General features: G+C 43.6%; 1 protein-coding gene across 2 annotated transcripts in view; it reads right to left on the bottom strand.

Annotated features, from left to right (window-relative positions):
• LOC132882272 (FH1/FH2 domain-containing protein 3-like) overlaps positions 1-18215 on the bottom strand; it is a 92309-nt gene that overhangs the window by 51459 nt on the left and 22635 nt on the right. For both annotated transcript variants that reach the window (XM_060915557.1, XM_060915558.1), the window contains exon 3: positions 8782-8846. In XM_060915557.1, the coding sequence (XP_060771540.1) occupies positions 8782-8846 (65 nt within the window). The remainder of the gene's footprint in view (positions 1-8781; positions 8847-18215) is intronic.

Here is an 18215-nt window from a genome sequence, read left to right as displayed (position 1 = left end):
GACAGGTTTGAGCACTTTTGCATGGAAGAGTGGGGAAATATTGCCAAGACTAGATGTGGCAGGCTGATAAACTCCTACCCAAAAAGACTGAATGCTGTAATTAAATCAAAAGGTGCTTCAACAAAGTATTAGTTTAAGGGCGTGTACACTTATGCAACCAGCTTATTGTACTTTTTTTATGTTTTTCCCCCTAACAGATTTGTTTGTTTTTCAACTGAATTGTACAGGTCTAAAATCACTGAAAAGTACAGTTAAAATAAAAAGCACACCTTTAATTGCAGTGTTTGGCTCCAGTTCCTCAAAGTTGTTACACTGGTGCCAAAACCTGGGAATTGAGGAACAAACGCTGTCATGGAGTCCAAACCAGTCAGGGAGCTCCTCTAGACATTCACCACTGACCTCCAATGTTAGCACCAAGACCTGCTCGCACTGTCCAACAAGCAGGTGCAGCACTTCCAGGTCCTCTGTGAGGCCCAGGCAAAGGACCAGCAGGTGATGCAGAATTTGATCCGATCAGTGGGTGCTCCAGTGGTCACCCCTGTGACCAGCGTTCTTGTGCAGCTGGCCAAGATGGGGCCACAGGATGACAAAGAAGCCTTCCTCGAGCTGTTTGAGTGCATTGTGGAGGCGAGCTTGTGGCCAAACTCACAGTGGGCAGTGCGCCTACTGCCGCTCCTGTCGGGGGAAGAACAACTTGTGGCTCAGCAGCTTCCGGGCACCAGCATGTTGGAGTGCCCGGACCTAAAGTGGTATATAATGCAATGAGTCGGCTGTGGCCCAGAAGAACATTGCCAGTGGTTCCATGCACTGGCCTACAGCAAAGTCAGCCACCCATTTACGTTCATGCAGCAGCTCTGACATGCTTGCCAATGGTGGTTGCAGACAAGCTAGTGTGATGTGGAGGACATCATCAATTGCATGACGCTAGAGCAGTTCATTGCTCAACTGCTGAGCGAGACCTCGACATGGATCCAGTGTCACCATGCAGCATCGTTGGAGGAGGTAGTCCAGCTGGCAGAGGATCACCTGATGGAGTTTCCGGGAGCAGGTGCTTCCGCAGCTTCTCTTCCTCTCTCTTGCTCACTTTTTCATTTTCTCCTCCTCCCTCTCCCTCTCTGTCCTTGCCTCTCCCCTACCCCAGCCCCATGGAAATGGGGGCTAATTCCCCCGAAACCCACTCCCTGCACTTGTGTCTGTCCTTGTGTTTCTCCTCTCCCGTCTCCTTCCATGTCTGTGCTGCCATTAACCCCCCCCCCCCCCCTCTCTCCACAGGTAGACTCATCCATGCCCACCAGAAACAGGAGCAAGCCTGGGCAGACCTGTTGGAGCAGAGGGAAGACTGGGACTTCCCAGAATCAGCACTTCCGCAAGGAGATGGGGATACTGATTCACATTCCTGACACACCACAGGCTTCCCCTGATCGAGCAGGAATCACTGCAGTCTTATCAATTTGGGGAAGCACCTGCCCATGACCCAAGTGGAAGCCTAGATACTGTACTTCCATCTGTCCAATTGCACACTTTTTCAGGTTTCCTGTGAGGCCAGCATGCCTTAGCGACCTCAGGACTGCCCTGAGATATTGTAAATGCTGCTCCCAATCATTACTAGAGATGATTATGTCATCTAGATAGGCTGCTGCATATGCATTGTGGGGATAGAGAATTTGGTCCAAGAGATGCTGAAACATTGCTGGGGCTCCAGATAACCTGAAAGGAAGGGTGACAAATTGGTGTAAACCAAACAGAGTGGACAAGGCCATTTTCTCACAAGATAATGGAGTCAATGGGATCTGCCAATATCTCTTTGTTAAATCCAGTGTCAAGTAAAAGTTAGCTATGTCTAATTGATCGAGCAGTTTATCAATGCGAGGCATTGGATATGTGTTAAATTTAGACACCGTGTTGACTTTTCTATAGTCCACACAGAACTGAACTGACTCATCGGTTTTGGAAACCAAGACCACCAGGCTACTCCAGTCATTGTGTGACTCCTCAATTACTCCCATCTTAAGCATAGCCTGGAGTTCATCCCGAACCACATTTTTCTTGTGTTCGGGGAGCCGATACGGGTGGCTGCACACCACCACCCCTGAGGGAGTCTCAATGTGGTGTTCTATGTGTTCTGCGTGACCAGGGAAGGGTGAGAACACATCAGAGAATTCCTCCTGCAACCTAATAACCTGAGAAGCTGTGGGAGCACCTGCTCCCAGAAATGCCATCAGATGGTCCTAGTTCACCGGACCGCCTCTTCCAGCAATGCTGCTTGGTGACACCAGATCCACACTGACATTTCACTCAGCAGTTGGGTGACAAACTGCTCCAGTGTTACTCACTTGATGATGGACTCGACATCCCATTCGCCAGCCAGCAGCCACTGTCGGCAGGGGTCCCGGAGCTGTTGCGTGAACGCAAACAGCAGACCCACTTTGCTGTATACCAGCAAGCGGAAGCACTGGCACTGCTCTTCTGGGCCACAGCCAACCTGCTGTATGATGGCCCACTTCAGGTTGGGGTGCTCCAGGATGCTGGTGGCCAGGAGCTGCTGAGCTGGGCTTCCCCCAACAAGCTGGGCTTCCCCCAACAGGAGCGGCAATAGGTGAGCTCCCCACTGTGAGGTTGGCCATGAGCTCACCTCCGCAACATGCTCAAAAAGCTCAATGAAGGCTTCAGGGTCATCCTGGGGCCCCACCTTGGCCTGCTGGACGGGCACAGTGGCCACAAGGATGACCACTGGAGCACCCGTTGACTGTACCCAGCTCCAGATTCCCTGCTGGTCTTCTGCCTGTGCCTCGAGCAGAGGCTGGAAGCGCTGCCCTGATCCGTTGATAGAGCGACGAGGGCATGATGCTGGTGCTGGAGGTCATTGGCGAGCGTCTGGAGGAGCTCTCTGACTGGTTCGGACTCCATGGTGGCATTCATTCCTCAGTCCCGGGTTTCAACACTAGTGTAACAACTTTGTGTAAGTGGACAATGAGGAACTGGAAGCAGGCACTGTAATTCAATGTATGCTTGAATTTTATTAGCACTTTTTAGTGACTTTCACAATTATTGCATGCTAGACATGCACTCGACGGGGTGTCACAGCTCTCTTTCTCATTCCTGGCTGTCTGTAAATCACACAGAGACACAGATTAATAAACAGCCAGTAATTAGACACAGGTGCACCTCATCACACACTACCTACCAGTTCAACCTGACTCCTCGCCATTCACAGCCGATGCTTGACCACACCCTTGCTGCCACACATGTGTACAGTGTACCATACATGTATGTACTGTGTAACATGTAACATGTACAGTGTAATGTGTATACAGTGTAACATGCATACAGCATCACATATGTACTGTGTAACGCATAGTGTAATGTATGTACTGTATATCATGTTGACAGTGTAATATACGTACTTTGTAATGTGTACAGTATAACATGTACTGTGTAACATGTATACAGTGTAATGTGTACAGTATAACATATGTAATGTGTAACATGTATACAATGTAATGTGTACAGTGTAACATATGTACTGTGTAACATGTATACAGTGTAATGTGTACAGTGTAACATATGTACTGTGTAACATGTATACAGTGTAATGTGTGCAGTGTAACATATGTTGTGATGCAGCTGCCCTGACACCAAAAGCAACATTTCCAGAAATGTAAAATAAACAGACCTAATAAACAGGTTAATAGACCTAAAACTTCTGCCCTCCAGGACCCTGAGGAGGGCAGAAAGGATTGTGGCTGATCCCTCCCACCCCAGACACAAACATTTTGAGACATTTCCCTCTGGCAGGAGGCAGCGGTCCATCAGGACCAAAACCTCACGCCACAAGCTCGGCTTTTTCCCCACTGCAGTTGTCCTCATCAACAAGGTCAGAGACCCCAGTGACTCTGCCCACTCTGCCACACACTCACATACACTCCCAATGCATCACATTATCACATTTCCCCTCCGGATTGCAGTTTGCACATTTCATGACATGACATTCCGTCTTCATTCTGTGATCTTTTATTGCACAATCTGGCACACATTGTACAGCTTGGACATCTAAATAATCCATTGTACATACTCTTTAAATATGTTAATTTCTCTTCCAAGTACATGTGAGAATATACTTGCAATAAACTACATTCTGATTCTGAAATAAAAAGACCTCTCACTTCTTTAATGATACCGTCCCAGAGTACTCACTCCAGTTTGTTCCGGGTCACCTTCCTGTGGGGTGGAATCCATCCATGCATCATCTGCTGATAATCACCACACTCTGCCTGAGTCATGTGAGCCAATCACATCAGTCCACTGAGCTCAACGATATCACATATCCAGCCAATCACAATAGCTCTCAAAGCAGAAATCATCAGTACTCATCATTATCATCATCATTTATAAACAATAACACCACTATCAGCTGCACTGAGCTATCAGGAGTGTTGGGATAACACTAAGTGAAGTCAACACTGGCACTAAAACTCTTCATGGATATGATTCCAGGAACACGCAGGGGGTTATGTGGTTCTTTATAAGAATAGAGATTTATCACTGTTTTTCTCTTAACTCAAGTATGGTGTGACCTTGGTGTATCATATCTCTCTCACACACACACACACACACACACACACACACACACACACACACAAAATGTTATCGCTGTAGAAGTGAAGTGCCACTCTGGAATGAGCAGCTGACCCAGTGAACAGAACACATGGCCATATGGGGTCTGGGTATGTTTATTTTCTCTACTTTAATTTTTTTTTTAATTCTCTCATGCAGTTTACCTTTACAGAAATCCAGTTCTCAAACTAGATCCTTAATGAGCAGGGATGAGTCTTGAGAAGACATGAAGAAGAAACTCTGAGAGAAACCTTAACCAGTATTACACTTGACCCATGAGTCTCTTGTTATTTCAGCCTCAAGTCTAGTTCTCTTTCATGTGTCTATTAATCCCAGACACTGATTCCATCCTGATTATAATCCTTCAGTGCATCGTCTAGTACACCATTTTCTCACCATGTTCCGCTCCCTCATCATGCAACAGCAGCACAATCATGCAAACACAGAACCAGCTTCAGTTAATGCTCACATCAAATCCCAGAAGGTGGAACAAAGTGATCTCAGTGACTTTGACTGTGAGATAGTTGTTGGTATTAGATGGGCTGGTTTGAGTTCTTCAGAAACTGCTGAACTGTTTGGATTTTCACACACAATAGTCTGACAGAATGGTGAGAAAAACAAAAAACATCCTGTGAGCAACAGTTCTGTGGGTGTGAATGCCTGAAGAGTAAGGTCAGAGGAGAATGACCAAACTGGCTGGAGCTGACAAAGTCTACAGTGATCCAAATAACCACTCATTGCTATAGTGTTAAACATAAAAGCATCTCAGAACGCACAACGCACCAAACCTTGCAGTGGATGGACTACAACAGTGGAAGAGTACATGAGGTTAATAAAAATAAATAAATAAATAAATAAATAAATAAATACACAATGAACATATAAAATATTAAGAATGACTTGAATTATCATGTTTTGGAGATTGTTTGGGAAATCTACAGCGGTGATTCACAGCAGCAGCTTTATAAATAAAAGCAGACATATTTTTGTGAATTAAGCCAGTATATGCAGAAAACTTGTCTTCTTTGGAGCTCAGTGTTTACGCACGGCTATTACAGAAAAGCACTGACAATTTAAAAATGGAATAAAAAACACATTATATGTTCATTCTTAATAATATATCTGTATTCCGTTATATCCCTGTCCTCCAGGACGTCCCATTTCTCCTCGAAACCTCCTGGAGACACAGAAATATGACCTGTACCTGTGTCCCTTTCATTAACACTGATGTAGGGACATGGGCTGCTACGTGTTCAGCTTGTAAACGTCTCCAGATCCTGAAGTAAATCCAGTTCTCTGGTGTATTTATCTTCAGTAGTGTTTGTGTGTTCTTTTCTGCACTGCTTTGTCTCTTCCATCATACAACTCCGATTCCAAAAAAGTTGGGACAAAGTACAAATTGTAAATAAAAACGGAACGCAATGATGTGGAAGTTTCAAAATTCCATATTTTATTCAGAATAGAACATAGATGACATATCAAATGTTTAAACTGAGAAAATGTATCATTTAAAGAGAAAAATTAAGTGATTTTAAATTTCATGACAACAACACATCTCAAAAAAGTTGGGACAAGGCCATGTTTCCCACTGTGAGACATCCCCTTTTCTCTTTACAACAGTCTGTAAACGTCTGGGGACTGAGGAGACAAGTTGCTCAAGTTTAGGGATAGGAATGTTAACCCATTCTTGTCTAATGTAGGATTCTAGTTGCTCAACTGTCTTAGGTCTTTTTTGTCGTATCTTCCGTTTTATGATGCGCAAATGTTTTCTATGGGTGAAAGATCTGGACTGCAGGCTGGCCAGTTCAGTACCCGGACCCTTCTTCTACGCAGCCATGATGCTGTAATTGATGCAGTATGTGGTTTGGCATTGTCATGTTGGAAAATGCAAGGTCTTCCCTGAAAGAGACGTCGTCTGGATGGGAGCATATGTTGCTCTAGAACCTGGATATACCTTTCAGCATTGATGATGTCTTTCCAGATGTGTAAGCTGCCCATGCCACACGCACTAATGCAACCCCATACCATCAGAGATGCAGGCTTCTGAACTGAGCGCCGATAACAACTCGGGTCGTCCTTCTCCTCTTTAGTCCGAATGACACGGCGTCCCTGATTTCCATAAAGAACTTCAAATTTTGATTCGTCTGACCACAGAACAGTTTTCCACTTTGCCACAGTCCATTTTAAATGAGCCTTGGCCCAGAGAAGACGTCTGCGCTTCTGGATCATGTTTAGATACGGCTTCTTCTTTGAACTATAGAGTTTTAGCTGGCAACGGCGGATGGCACGGTGAATTGTGTTCGCAGATAATGTTCTCTGGAAATATTCCTGAGCCCATTTTGTGATTTCCAATACAGAAGCATGCCTGTATGTGATGCAGTGCCGTCTAAGGGCCTGAAGATCACGGGCACCCAGTATGGTTTTCCGGCCTTGACCCTTACGCACAGAGATTCTTCCAGATTCTCTGAATCTTTTGATGATATTATGCACTGTAGATGATGATATGTTCAAACTCTTTGCAATTTTACACTGTCGAACTCCTTTCTGATATTGCTCCACTATTTGTCGGCGCAGAATTAGGGGGATTGGTGATCCTCTTCCCATCTTTACTTCTGAGAGCCGCTGCCACTCCAAGATGCTCTTTTTATACCCAGTCATGTTAATGACCTATTGCCAATTGACCTAATGAGTTGCAATTTGGTCCTCCAGCTGTTCCTTTTTTGTACCTTTAACTTTTCCAGCCTCTTATTGCCCCTGTCCCAACTTTTTTGAGATGTGTTGCTGTCATGAAATTTCAAATGAGCCAATATTTGGCATGAAATTTCAAAATGTCTCACTTTCGACATTTGATATGTTGTCTATGTTCTATTGTGAATACAATATCAGTTTTTGAGATTTGTAAATTATTGCATTCCGTTTTTATTTACAATTTGTACTTTGTCCCCAATTTTTTTGGAATCGGGGTTGTATATGTGTGAGTTTGCTTGTACTCAAGACACACACACACTTTTTTTTTCTGTGGCAGGTTTGGATCTTTGTTCCTGACACCCTGCAATTTTAGAACAGTGTCAGAAACTCTGTGTGTGTGTGTGTGTGTGTGTGTGTGTGTGTGTTCACTTCTTCAATAGATCTCTGACTTTTACAGTTTTGTTTTTGAGCATGCAGTGCTCAGAATGACTCACTATACAGTGTAAAACACACTGGTTTTGGGAATAAAAACATAAAAACAGCTTGTGTTGTTTTGTACACCATGTGCTCAAATAGAAAGATGTGGGTTTTTTGTTATTTGTATTCTATTATTTTCTTTCATTTATTCTTTATATTGCTTATCTTATTCAAAGAGGAAAAACATCTCAAATTTAACACACACACACACACACACACACACACACACACACACACACACACACACACACACACAGAGAAAAAGATGAAAAGTTCAGTTGCAAATTGACACAAAGGTTTACAGAGGAAATTACGTGTGTGTGTGTGTGTGTGTGTGTGTGTGTGTGTGTGTGTGTGTGTGTGTGTTTATTGTAAGACAATCTCCTAATTCAGTTTCAAAAAGAAAACGTCTCCACTGAGACTAAAATTAGAAAACATGCTGATGTTTCTGTCTTTCTCTACTGTACAGTCAGCACTCTGTGTGTGTGTGTGTGTGTGTGTGTGTGTGTGTGTGTGTGTGTGTGTGTGTGTGTGTGTGTGTCAGAGAGAGAGAGAGAGAAGCAGCTGAGAGTTATAACAGGCACATTTACCACAGAACACACACACACACACACACACACACACACACACACACACACACACACAAGGAATGAGAATGTAAAAGGAAGAAAAGTGTCTGCTTAGTGAGAGTTCTGTTATTCCATGATCACATTCCCTTCCGTGTCATCATCCATCTATCCATCCATCTTCCTTATTCATCCATCCTTCTAATTTATCCATACACCATGCTCATTAATCCAATTACTCGCCCTGCATATACATCTGTCAATGTATCCATCCATCCTTCCTACTCATCTGTCCATTCATCCATTTTTCCATCCATCCATCCATCCAGAGAGAGAGAGAGAGAGAGAGAGAGAGAGAGAGAGAGAGAATCAGGTAGAGAGACAGACAGTAAGGGATTTAGATTATGTCTTAGATTATGAGTAAAACGAGACTCACCAATACAGGCGTGAACACGAACACTCAGCTGAGTCCTCAAGATAATACTGTGTTTCTTTCCCTTCCTGAAAGACAGAAAGAGAGAAAGAGAATATTCATTATCATCATCATCATCGGGCGGCACGGTGGTGTAGTGGTTAGCGCTGTCACCTCACAGCAAGAAGGTCCGGGTTCGAGCCCCATGGCCGGCGAGGGCCTTTCTGTGCGGAGTTTGCATGTTCTCCCCGTGTCCGCGTGGGTTTCCTCCGGGTGCTCCGGTTTCCCCCACAGTCCAAAGACATGCAGGTTAGGTTAACTGGTGACTCTAAATTGAGCGTAGGTGTGAATGTGAGTGTGAATGGTTGTCTGTGTCTATGTGTCAGCCCTGTGATGACCTGGCGACTTGTCCAGGGTGTACCCCGCCTTTCGCCCGTAGTCAGCTGGGATAGGCTCCAGCTTGCCTGTGACCCTGTAGAAGGATAAAGCGGCTACAGATAATGAGATGAGATGAGATCATCATCATCATTATCATCATCATCTCCTCTCTGCCTGATCCATCCTGATGCCCTACTTCTGGGTGGAATCTCATCACTTTGCTCTGACTGATGATGGCCTCATATGGACAGACTAAAGATAGAAACCACTTAGAAACCATGAAGATGGCTTTGGACTGCAGTTAATACAAACAGTTTTGCGATGATGGTTTAGGATTGCAATCACCATGATAACTTTAGGACTGCAGTTGTCATGAACAGTTTTACACTCAAGTCTTTATCAATGAACAGTTGATAACGTCAACAAAACAGACTTCATGCTAAACTATAATGAATTTTCTGGGTACAGAGTGGTACTTTGTGACTCTATAGGACACAGTTATAGAAGTCAAGTCAAGTTAATTTTTATAGCACTTTTATAGAAGTGAGTTACTTATAATCATGTTATCTGTTATCACCCAGATGAGGATGGGTTCCTATTTAAGTCTGGTTCCTCTCAAGGTTTCTTCTCATGTCATCTGAGGGATATGTCTGTGAAGGTTCTCAGTTATCCAGGTCATCATAATCTATAGGTGCTAAAAGAAGGCAACTGGACTTGCTTGAAATTTTTGAAGATGTTTCACCTCTCACCCAAAAGGCTTCTTCAGTTCTGTCTAACTAGTGGGGAGTCCCAGATATTTATCCTCTAGTGGACCAATAGCAACCCTAGGAAGTCATTGAGGTCACATGAATCATTGAAACTCCTCACTAGTCAAACAGAACTGAAGAAGCCTTTTGGATGAGAGGTGAAATGTCTTCAAGGATTTCAAGCAAGTCCAGTTGCCTTCTTTAGCACCTACAGATGACGATGACCTGGATGACTGAGAACCTTCACAGACATATTTCCATGCACTTTGAGATGATAACCCTTTGACTGGTGCAGGAGTATGAGAGGACTTCCAGAAAACTTGCAGATTGCAGGAGCCATCTGCGTTTCAACCTAAGATACCGACAATCCAAGATTATCCTCACAAGCCTAGGCCTGGGTTCCACCATCAAAGGACACAGAGTAGAAAGGATCCTCCAGAGGGCCCAGAACCAGCTTCTTAATGTGAGAGTGAGACAAGTACATTTCACCATCGATGCCCTCCAAGCCAAGACAGAACTGGTTGAAGAATTGACCGAACTTCTTCCCAGTGAAGTTTTGGAATGGGTCTCCGTGTTAATTGAGAAGGCACGATTCTCACAACACAACAAATGCAAGGAAATGACAGATATGCAAATTTCAAACACTGCTGTCTAAAACCACCTCTTCCCACAAAACAGAAGTGCTGACTTGGAGGAAGAAATCTGACCAGGCAAAGCAACCTGACATCCAAGAGAAGTGGGTGAACTTATCTGACAGGGAACTCACCCAACCAAAGAAGGATGTTTTATCCAAAGGATTAAACTTTGCAGTTTCATCAGAGCAGATACCAGTGGTAGATCTCATCACAGCCATAGAGTCAGCCATCAGGAACAACAATTTGAACAACACAGAAGTGGAACAACTTAGACTGAAAGTATCAGCTGCCCTCACCAGTTCGAAAGCACCCCCCTCCAACTTCACCATCCAAGAAAGGAAGGCGTTTACATTGCTTCAAAAAAGACCGGACCATCACCATCCTTCCTGCTGACAAAGGGAGATGCACAATGGTGCTAGACACAGCAGACTACCACTCAAAGGTGACCAGTCTCATCAGCGACACAACCACCTACAAAACCCTGAGGCAGTGTTCCACCAGCAGTTACAAAATGAAAGTTGTGAGCTGCTATAGCAACTAGAAAAGGACCATGTCATCAACCGATCTCTGTACTACAGACTGTACCCTGGGGAAGCCATTCCTCTCATTTATGGTCTCCCCAAGATTCACAAGGAAGGAGCTCCACTCAGACCCATCAGCAGCAGCATAAACTCGGTCACCTATAACATCGCAAAACACCTAGCCACCATCCTGGCTCCTCCTGTCAGAAATATGCTACATCACATCAATAACTCCCAAGGTTTTGCCACTAAAGTTGCAGACCTAAAGTTAGACTCAGATAAAACCATGGTTTTCTATGAGGTCATTTCTATTTTCAACTGCATTTCCACCACAGAAGCAGTCAAATTGGTTAGGAAACAACTTCTTCAAGACAGCACCTTACCAGACAGAATGAACCTCACCACAAACCACATTTGCACCCTGATTGACCTCTGCCTGATCACCAACTCTTTCCAGTTCAACCAATGTTTCTACAGACAGAAGCATGGATGCCCCATGGGCTCACTGGTGTCCCCTATAGTGGCCAATCTATACATGGAGGAAGTGGAAAACCAATTCTTTGACTACATTTTCAGGAGTCGCTCTCAGCCACTGGTTCAGGTATGTGGATGACACTTGGGCTAAAATCAAAACCCATGAGGTGGAAGCCTTCACAGAGCACATCAATGCAGTGGATATCAACATCAAATTCACTCGGGAGGATGTCAGCAGAAACAACCTAGCCTTTTTGAATTGAATAAGACAGAAGCCTTAGCATTGAGGTAGACTGGAAACCCACACACACAGACCAGTACCTACTGTTTGACTCTCACCACCCACTGGAACACAAATTGGGGGTCATTAGGACCTTACATCACAGGGCTCAGAACGTTCCCACAACAGTAGAGGGAAGAAAGAAGGAGCAAAAGCACATCAAGGAAGCACTTTAGAAGTGTGGGTACCCCAACTGAGCTTTTGTCAAGACCAGAAAAAGAAAGATAATGGACAGGGAAGAAAACAGCAACAAACGCAAGAACATTGTCATCCCCTACATTTCTGGATTATCTGAGAAACTCAGGAGGATCACAAACATAACATCCGTGTACACATCAGACCCAGTAATACTCTGAGGCAGAAATCGGTCCACCCTAAGGATAGAATACCCAGACACAAACAGGACAATGTAGTGTATGCAATTCAAGGCAGTGAGGAATGCACAGACCTGTGTATCAGGTGTATACCGGGAGCCAGGGCGCCGGACATAGCAGGTAATCTTAGGGTCCTAGGCAAGCACAGGTTCTCAAAGATAGTTATCCATGCAGGAGCTAATGATATACGCCTTCGTCAGTCTGAGGTTACTAAGAGTAACTTTGTAGAGGTGTTTAAATTAGCGAAGGCGATGTCCAATGCTGTAGTATGCTCTGGCCCCATCCCAATGCAGCGTGGCGATGTAGCTTACAGCAGGTTATGGTCGCTGAACTGCTGGCTGTCCAGGTGGTGCTCTGAAAACAGTGTGGGCTTTATAGATGATTGGGCTAATTTTGAGGGCATTGCTGGCCTGTTAGGGCGGGACGGTATCCATCCCACTCGGGAAGGTGCTGCTCTCATTTCCTGCAGCATAGGTCATAGTCTCAGAACAGGCCTAGTTAATTTCTGACAATCCAGAGCCAAGGCCAGGGAGCAGACAAACAGGCTAAACCGACTGTCTGCTAGCTGCACAGAGTCGTCACTCAGGGTCCACTACATCGAGACTGTGTCTGTTCCCTGAGCTCAACAAAAAGGTAGAAATTTTCAGAGAGTTTGTTCCAGTAACCTAGTCAATATAAAATTAGATCATACTGACTGTACAGCTGCTGCCAGCACCTTTGATCTAAAGGTGGGGCTATTAAATATTAGATCTCTTACATCTAAAGCGCTAATGGTTAATGAACTCATTACTGATCAGGAGTTTAATGTAAAGTGTTTAACAGAAACATGGATTAAGCCAAATGAATATATAGCATTAAATGAAGCGAGTCCTCCTGGATACAGTTATATACACCAGCCTCGTCTAACTGGCAGAGGAAGCGGCGTCGCGGTTATTTATAACGATTATCTAGGTGTAACACACAAACCTGGTTATAAATTTAATACATTTGAAGTTCTTCATACTCATATAATGTATGTAGCCTCGAAAAATAAGTCTACCCAGTTAATTCCATTGCTTATTATTTACAGGCCCCCGGGGCCATATTCTGAGTTTCTTTCTGAATTTGCAGATTTTATCTCAGATCTGGTTATTTCCTTAGACAAAGCTTTAGTTGTCGGAGATTTTAATATTCACTTCGATAACCCAGAAGACCCTTTAAAAACAGCGTTTGTGTCCATCTTAGATTCAGTCGGGATTAAGCAGAATGTCATAGGACCGACCCATAATGGTGGTCACACCCTTGATCTAATACTAACATTCAGATTAAACGTAGACAATATAGTCATACTTCCACAGTCTGAAGTTATCTCAGATCATTGTCTCATCTCATTCAAAATATGTCTGAGTAATAATATATGCACCTCACCACGCTACTGTATTAAACGTACTTTCACGTCAACTACTGCACAGAGCTTTATGAATGATCTCCCAGAGTTATCAACTTTGACTGGGTCACTGTCAGCCCCTGCAGAATATTGATCAGGCAACTGAATGCTTAGAGTCAACATTCCGCCATACTTTAGATAATGTAGCTCCTCTAAAAAGGAAAATGGTCAGAGACAAAAAATTAGCACCCTGGTATAATGATGACACTCGCACATTAAAACAGACCACTCGAAAATTGGAACGTAAATGGCGTCAAACAAAATTGGTAGTGTTCAAATTAGCTTGGAAGGAGAGCTTCCTGAAGTATAGAAAAGCTCTTAGTGCTGCGAGATCAACATATTTCTCCTCCCTAATAGAAGATAACAAAAATAATCCTAGATTCCTATTTAATACTGTAGCAAAATTAACCAGGAATAAGTCCACTATCAACACATGCACACCTGCAGTATGTAGTAGCAACGACTTCATGAATTTTTTTTAATGACAAAATTGAGAATATCCGACAAAAAATTCAAACTACTAGTTTAAGGTTAGACAATGAAAGTGACCTTGTAGTTAACAATATAACTGTATCAGATCATCAGTTAGAATGTTTTACTCCCCTAAAAGAAACTGAATTACTTTCATTAATCTCTACATCAAAAGCCTCAACTTGCGTACTAGATCCCTTACCGACACATCTATTCAAACAGATAATGCCTGGAGTAATTGAACCGCTTCTAAAAATAATAAATTCTTCTCTTATGATTGGCTATGTACCCAAATCCTTTAAACTAGCAGTTATCAAACCCCTGATTAAAAAACCTGACTTTGATCCCTGTCAGCTGTCCAATTATCGGCCAATATCAAACCTCCCCTTTATCTCCAAGATCCTTGAAAAAGCTGTGGCACAGCAGTTATGCTCATATTTACATAGGAATAACATCCATGAAATGTATCAGTCAGGATTTAGACCTCATCATAGCACAGAGACAGCTCTGGTTAAAGTAGTAAACGACCTACTGTTGGCGTCTGATCAGGGCTGTGTCTCGCTGCTTGTGTTGCTTGACCTTAGTGCAGCATTTGATACCATTGATCATTCCATTCTTCTGGATAGACTAGAAAATGTTGTGGGAGTTAAGGGAATGGCCCTCTCCTGGCTCAGGTCTTATCTAACTGATCGTTATCAGTATGTTGATATAAATGGTGATATTTCTAGACGTACCGAGGTAAAGTTTGGTGTTCCACAAGGTTCTGTCTTGGGTCCACTGCTTTTTTCTCTATATATGTTACCTCTGGGCGATATTATTCGTAAACATTGTATTAGTTTCCACTGTTATGCTGATGACACACAGTTGTATGTCTCTGCAAAACCTGATGAGAGACACCAGCTTAATAGAATTGAGGAATGTGTTAAGGACATTAGACACTGGATGCTTATTAATTTCCTTCTGCTTAACTCTGACAAGACTGAAGTACTTGTGCTAGGACCACATACAGCTAGAAGTAAGTTTTCTGATTCCACAGTAACTCTGGATGGCCTTTCTGTTTCTTCACGTGCAGCAGTAAAAGACCTCGGAGTGATTATTGACCCCAGTCTTTCATTCGAAACTCACATTGATAACATCACCCAGACAGCTTTCTTTCATCTCAGAAATATTGCAAAGATAAGAAATTTAATGTCATTGCATGATGCAGAAATATTAGTCCATGCTTTTGTTACCTCCAGGTTGGATTATTGTAATGCCTTACTGTCTGGATGTTCCAATAAGTGCATAAACAAGCTCCAGTTAGTTCAAAATGCAGCAGCAAGAGTCCTTACTAGAACTAGAAAATATGACCACATCACGCCTGTCTTATCCACACTGCATTGGCTCCCAATCAAATTTCGTATTGATTATAAAATACTACTATTGACCTTTAAAGCACTAAATGGTCTCGCACCACAGTACCTGAGTGAACTTCTGCTCCTCTATGACCCGCCACGCCTACTTAGATCAAAAGGTGCAGGCTATCTGCTGGTACCTCATATAGTGAAGGCTACATCAGGGGGCGGAGCCTTTTCTTACAAAGCCCCACAGTTATGGAACAGCCTTCCAAGTAATGTTCGGGACTCAGACACAGTCTCAGCATTTAAGTCTAGGCTGAAAACATATCTGTTTAGTCAAGCCTTTTGTTAATGGTGTTTATGAGGTAAAGGAGTAGATCTGGAGGGTCCTCAGACAGAGTGTTTTGGTAAACTGGGATGTATGGATGCTGTCAGTCCCCACTCGCTTGCTCACTCGAGTTTGTTGACGGTGTAGTGGCTGGCTGCTTTATGTCCCGGGGCTCCCTCATGCCTGTGTTACCTTCTGGCTCTCTCCTTTTAGTTATGCTGTCATAGTTAGTTGCCGGAGTCCCTGCTTGTACTCGGTGCAATATGTATACTGCTCCTACTTATTCAGGTGACATTGGGCATACCTAACAACCTGTGTTTTCTTTCCCTCCCCCCCCACCCCAAATTGTCCCTCTGAGTTACATGGAGTCAACAGGAAATCTTTTGGTGGAGAGGGTGGAGACCTCGACTGGCTATCGTAGCCTGCAGGGAATCGGCCGTCAGACATTATGTCGCATGTCCCAGACCCGGTGAAATGTAACTGAATTGTCTTGGCCAGCCCTAAGGGTCCCATCTGCATCTCATCATTGCTGAGGAGTGTGCTCCCATCACCCAATCAAGCATCCAGCCAGAGCAGGTCATGATATTTTTTACCATATTAACATGCCATTGTTGTGTGTTATGCCTGATGTAAAGACTCTCGTCTCTGCGAGCCTACCACACAGATTTAATACTTGTCATTTTTAGGGCATACCTAACAACCTGTGTTTTCTTTCTCTCTCTCTTCCCCCCCCCAATCTGTCCCTCTGAGTTACATGTTGATCCTGGGATTAAGATGCTGGCTTCTTCTGCCCCTCGGACCTGCTTGATCCATCCTGGTGCCCTGTGTCTGGTCGGAGTTTTATCGCACCGCTCCTGTGAAGGACTGCCCCATGAGGACAGTTGAGGGTTATACCTGTTAAAACTGTTAATGTTATAGTCAGGCTGTCTGTTGTTGCCCAAATGAGGATGGGTTCCCTTTTGAGTCTGGTTCCTCTCGAGGTTTCTTCCTCATGTCGTCTGAGGGAGTTTTTCCTTGCCACCGTCGCCACAGGCTTGCTCACTGGGGATAGATTAGGGATAAAATTAGCTCATGTTTTAAGTCGTTCAAATTCTGTAAAGCTGCTTTGCGACAATGTTTATTGTTAAAAGCGCTATACAAATAAACTTGATTTGATTTGATTTGACCTGTATATTGGGGAAACGAAACAACCGCTTCACAGGCACATACTGTAGCTCAACACAGGACAGCCAGTTCCTCAGGCCAGGACTCTGCACTCTATCTTCATCTCAATAACAAAGGACACTCACTTCAGGACTGCAATATACACATTTTAGCCAGAGAAGACCGGTGGTTTGAAAGAGGAATAAAAGAAGCCATTTTTGACAACCTGGGACAACCATCACTGAACAGAGGAGGTGGTCTGAGACACCACTTATCAGCCACCTACAATGCAGTCATTGGGACATTTCCCAGAAAACTGAATACACATCCACACCAAGACTCAGCTGACTTCAATGACTCGCATGATGGCAGAGAGAGCCAATAACCCATAGATGACCCTAACGACCGTCTAGGCTGCTAACACCATTCACCAACTGGCCTCCAGTGACCCTAACAACCTACAGGATGACTGAGGTCAACAACCCATGTGACCTCAATGACTCTCCTTAGGGTTGCTTTTGGCCCACTCGAGGATAAATACCTGAAACTCCCCACTAGTCAGATAGAACTGAAGAAGCCTTTCGGATGAGAGGTGAAACGTCTTCAAGAATTTCAAGCAAGTCCAGTTGCCCTCTTTAGCACATACAGATTCATCTGCACTGCAAAAAATGAAAATCTGTACAAGTCTAATTTACTTGAATTCAGCATTTTAATCTCATTAACCTGTTTTTGAATGTATTTTCTTAGTAAGACTGAATATTGTAAAGATTATTTGACTTGTTTCAAGAAAATTCATCTTGTAGCATCCTACCTAGATAATACAACTAATTCTGAGCAGCTTTTTTCTTAAAATTGGCCACATTGGTGACGGAGTTGTTTTAACGTTTAGACTGTAAGTACATTTTTACTTGTTTCAAGAGAATACGACAAGCCATATTAACCTGTTTTAGGAATTGACCCCATCTCATTAAGATATTCAGGCTAATCAGCTTTGATTGCATACAAATTCAGAATAGGCCTATTCTGAATTTGTATGCAATCAAAGCTGATTAGCCTGATTTGGCACGTTTAAAGGCCGTGGTTTGGTCTTTCTCATGAATCTCATCACCCAAGACCGAGGTCTGACCTTGGTCTTGGGTGATGAGATTCATGAGAAAGACCAAACCACGGCCTTTAAATGTGCCAAAGCTGACTGGTAGGCCTTTCTTAGCTAGTGCATGTGAGTGAGGTGTGCATGCCTGAGACATTCATTGTGTGAAACAGAACAAAGTTTTATTTTTGTGTTCATTGAAGGCCCTCTTCTAATTCCTTGCTGTCCCATAGCCTGCTATGCCTCTCATGCTAA

The sequence above is a fragment of the Neoarius graeffei genome, chromosome 2 (genome assembly GCF_027579695.1).
Source record: "Neoarius graeffei isolate fNeoGra1 chromosome 2, fNeoGra1.pri, whole genome shotgun sequence".
Classification (NCBI taxonomy): Eukaryota; Metazoa; Chordata; class Actinopteri; order Siluriformes; family Ariidae; genus Neoarius; species Neoarius graeffei.
Note: the sequence above shows the minus strand (reverse complement) of the source record. Positions and strands in the feature narration are given on the sequence as shown.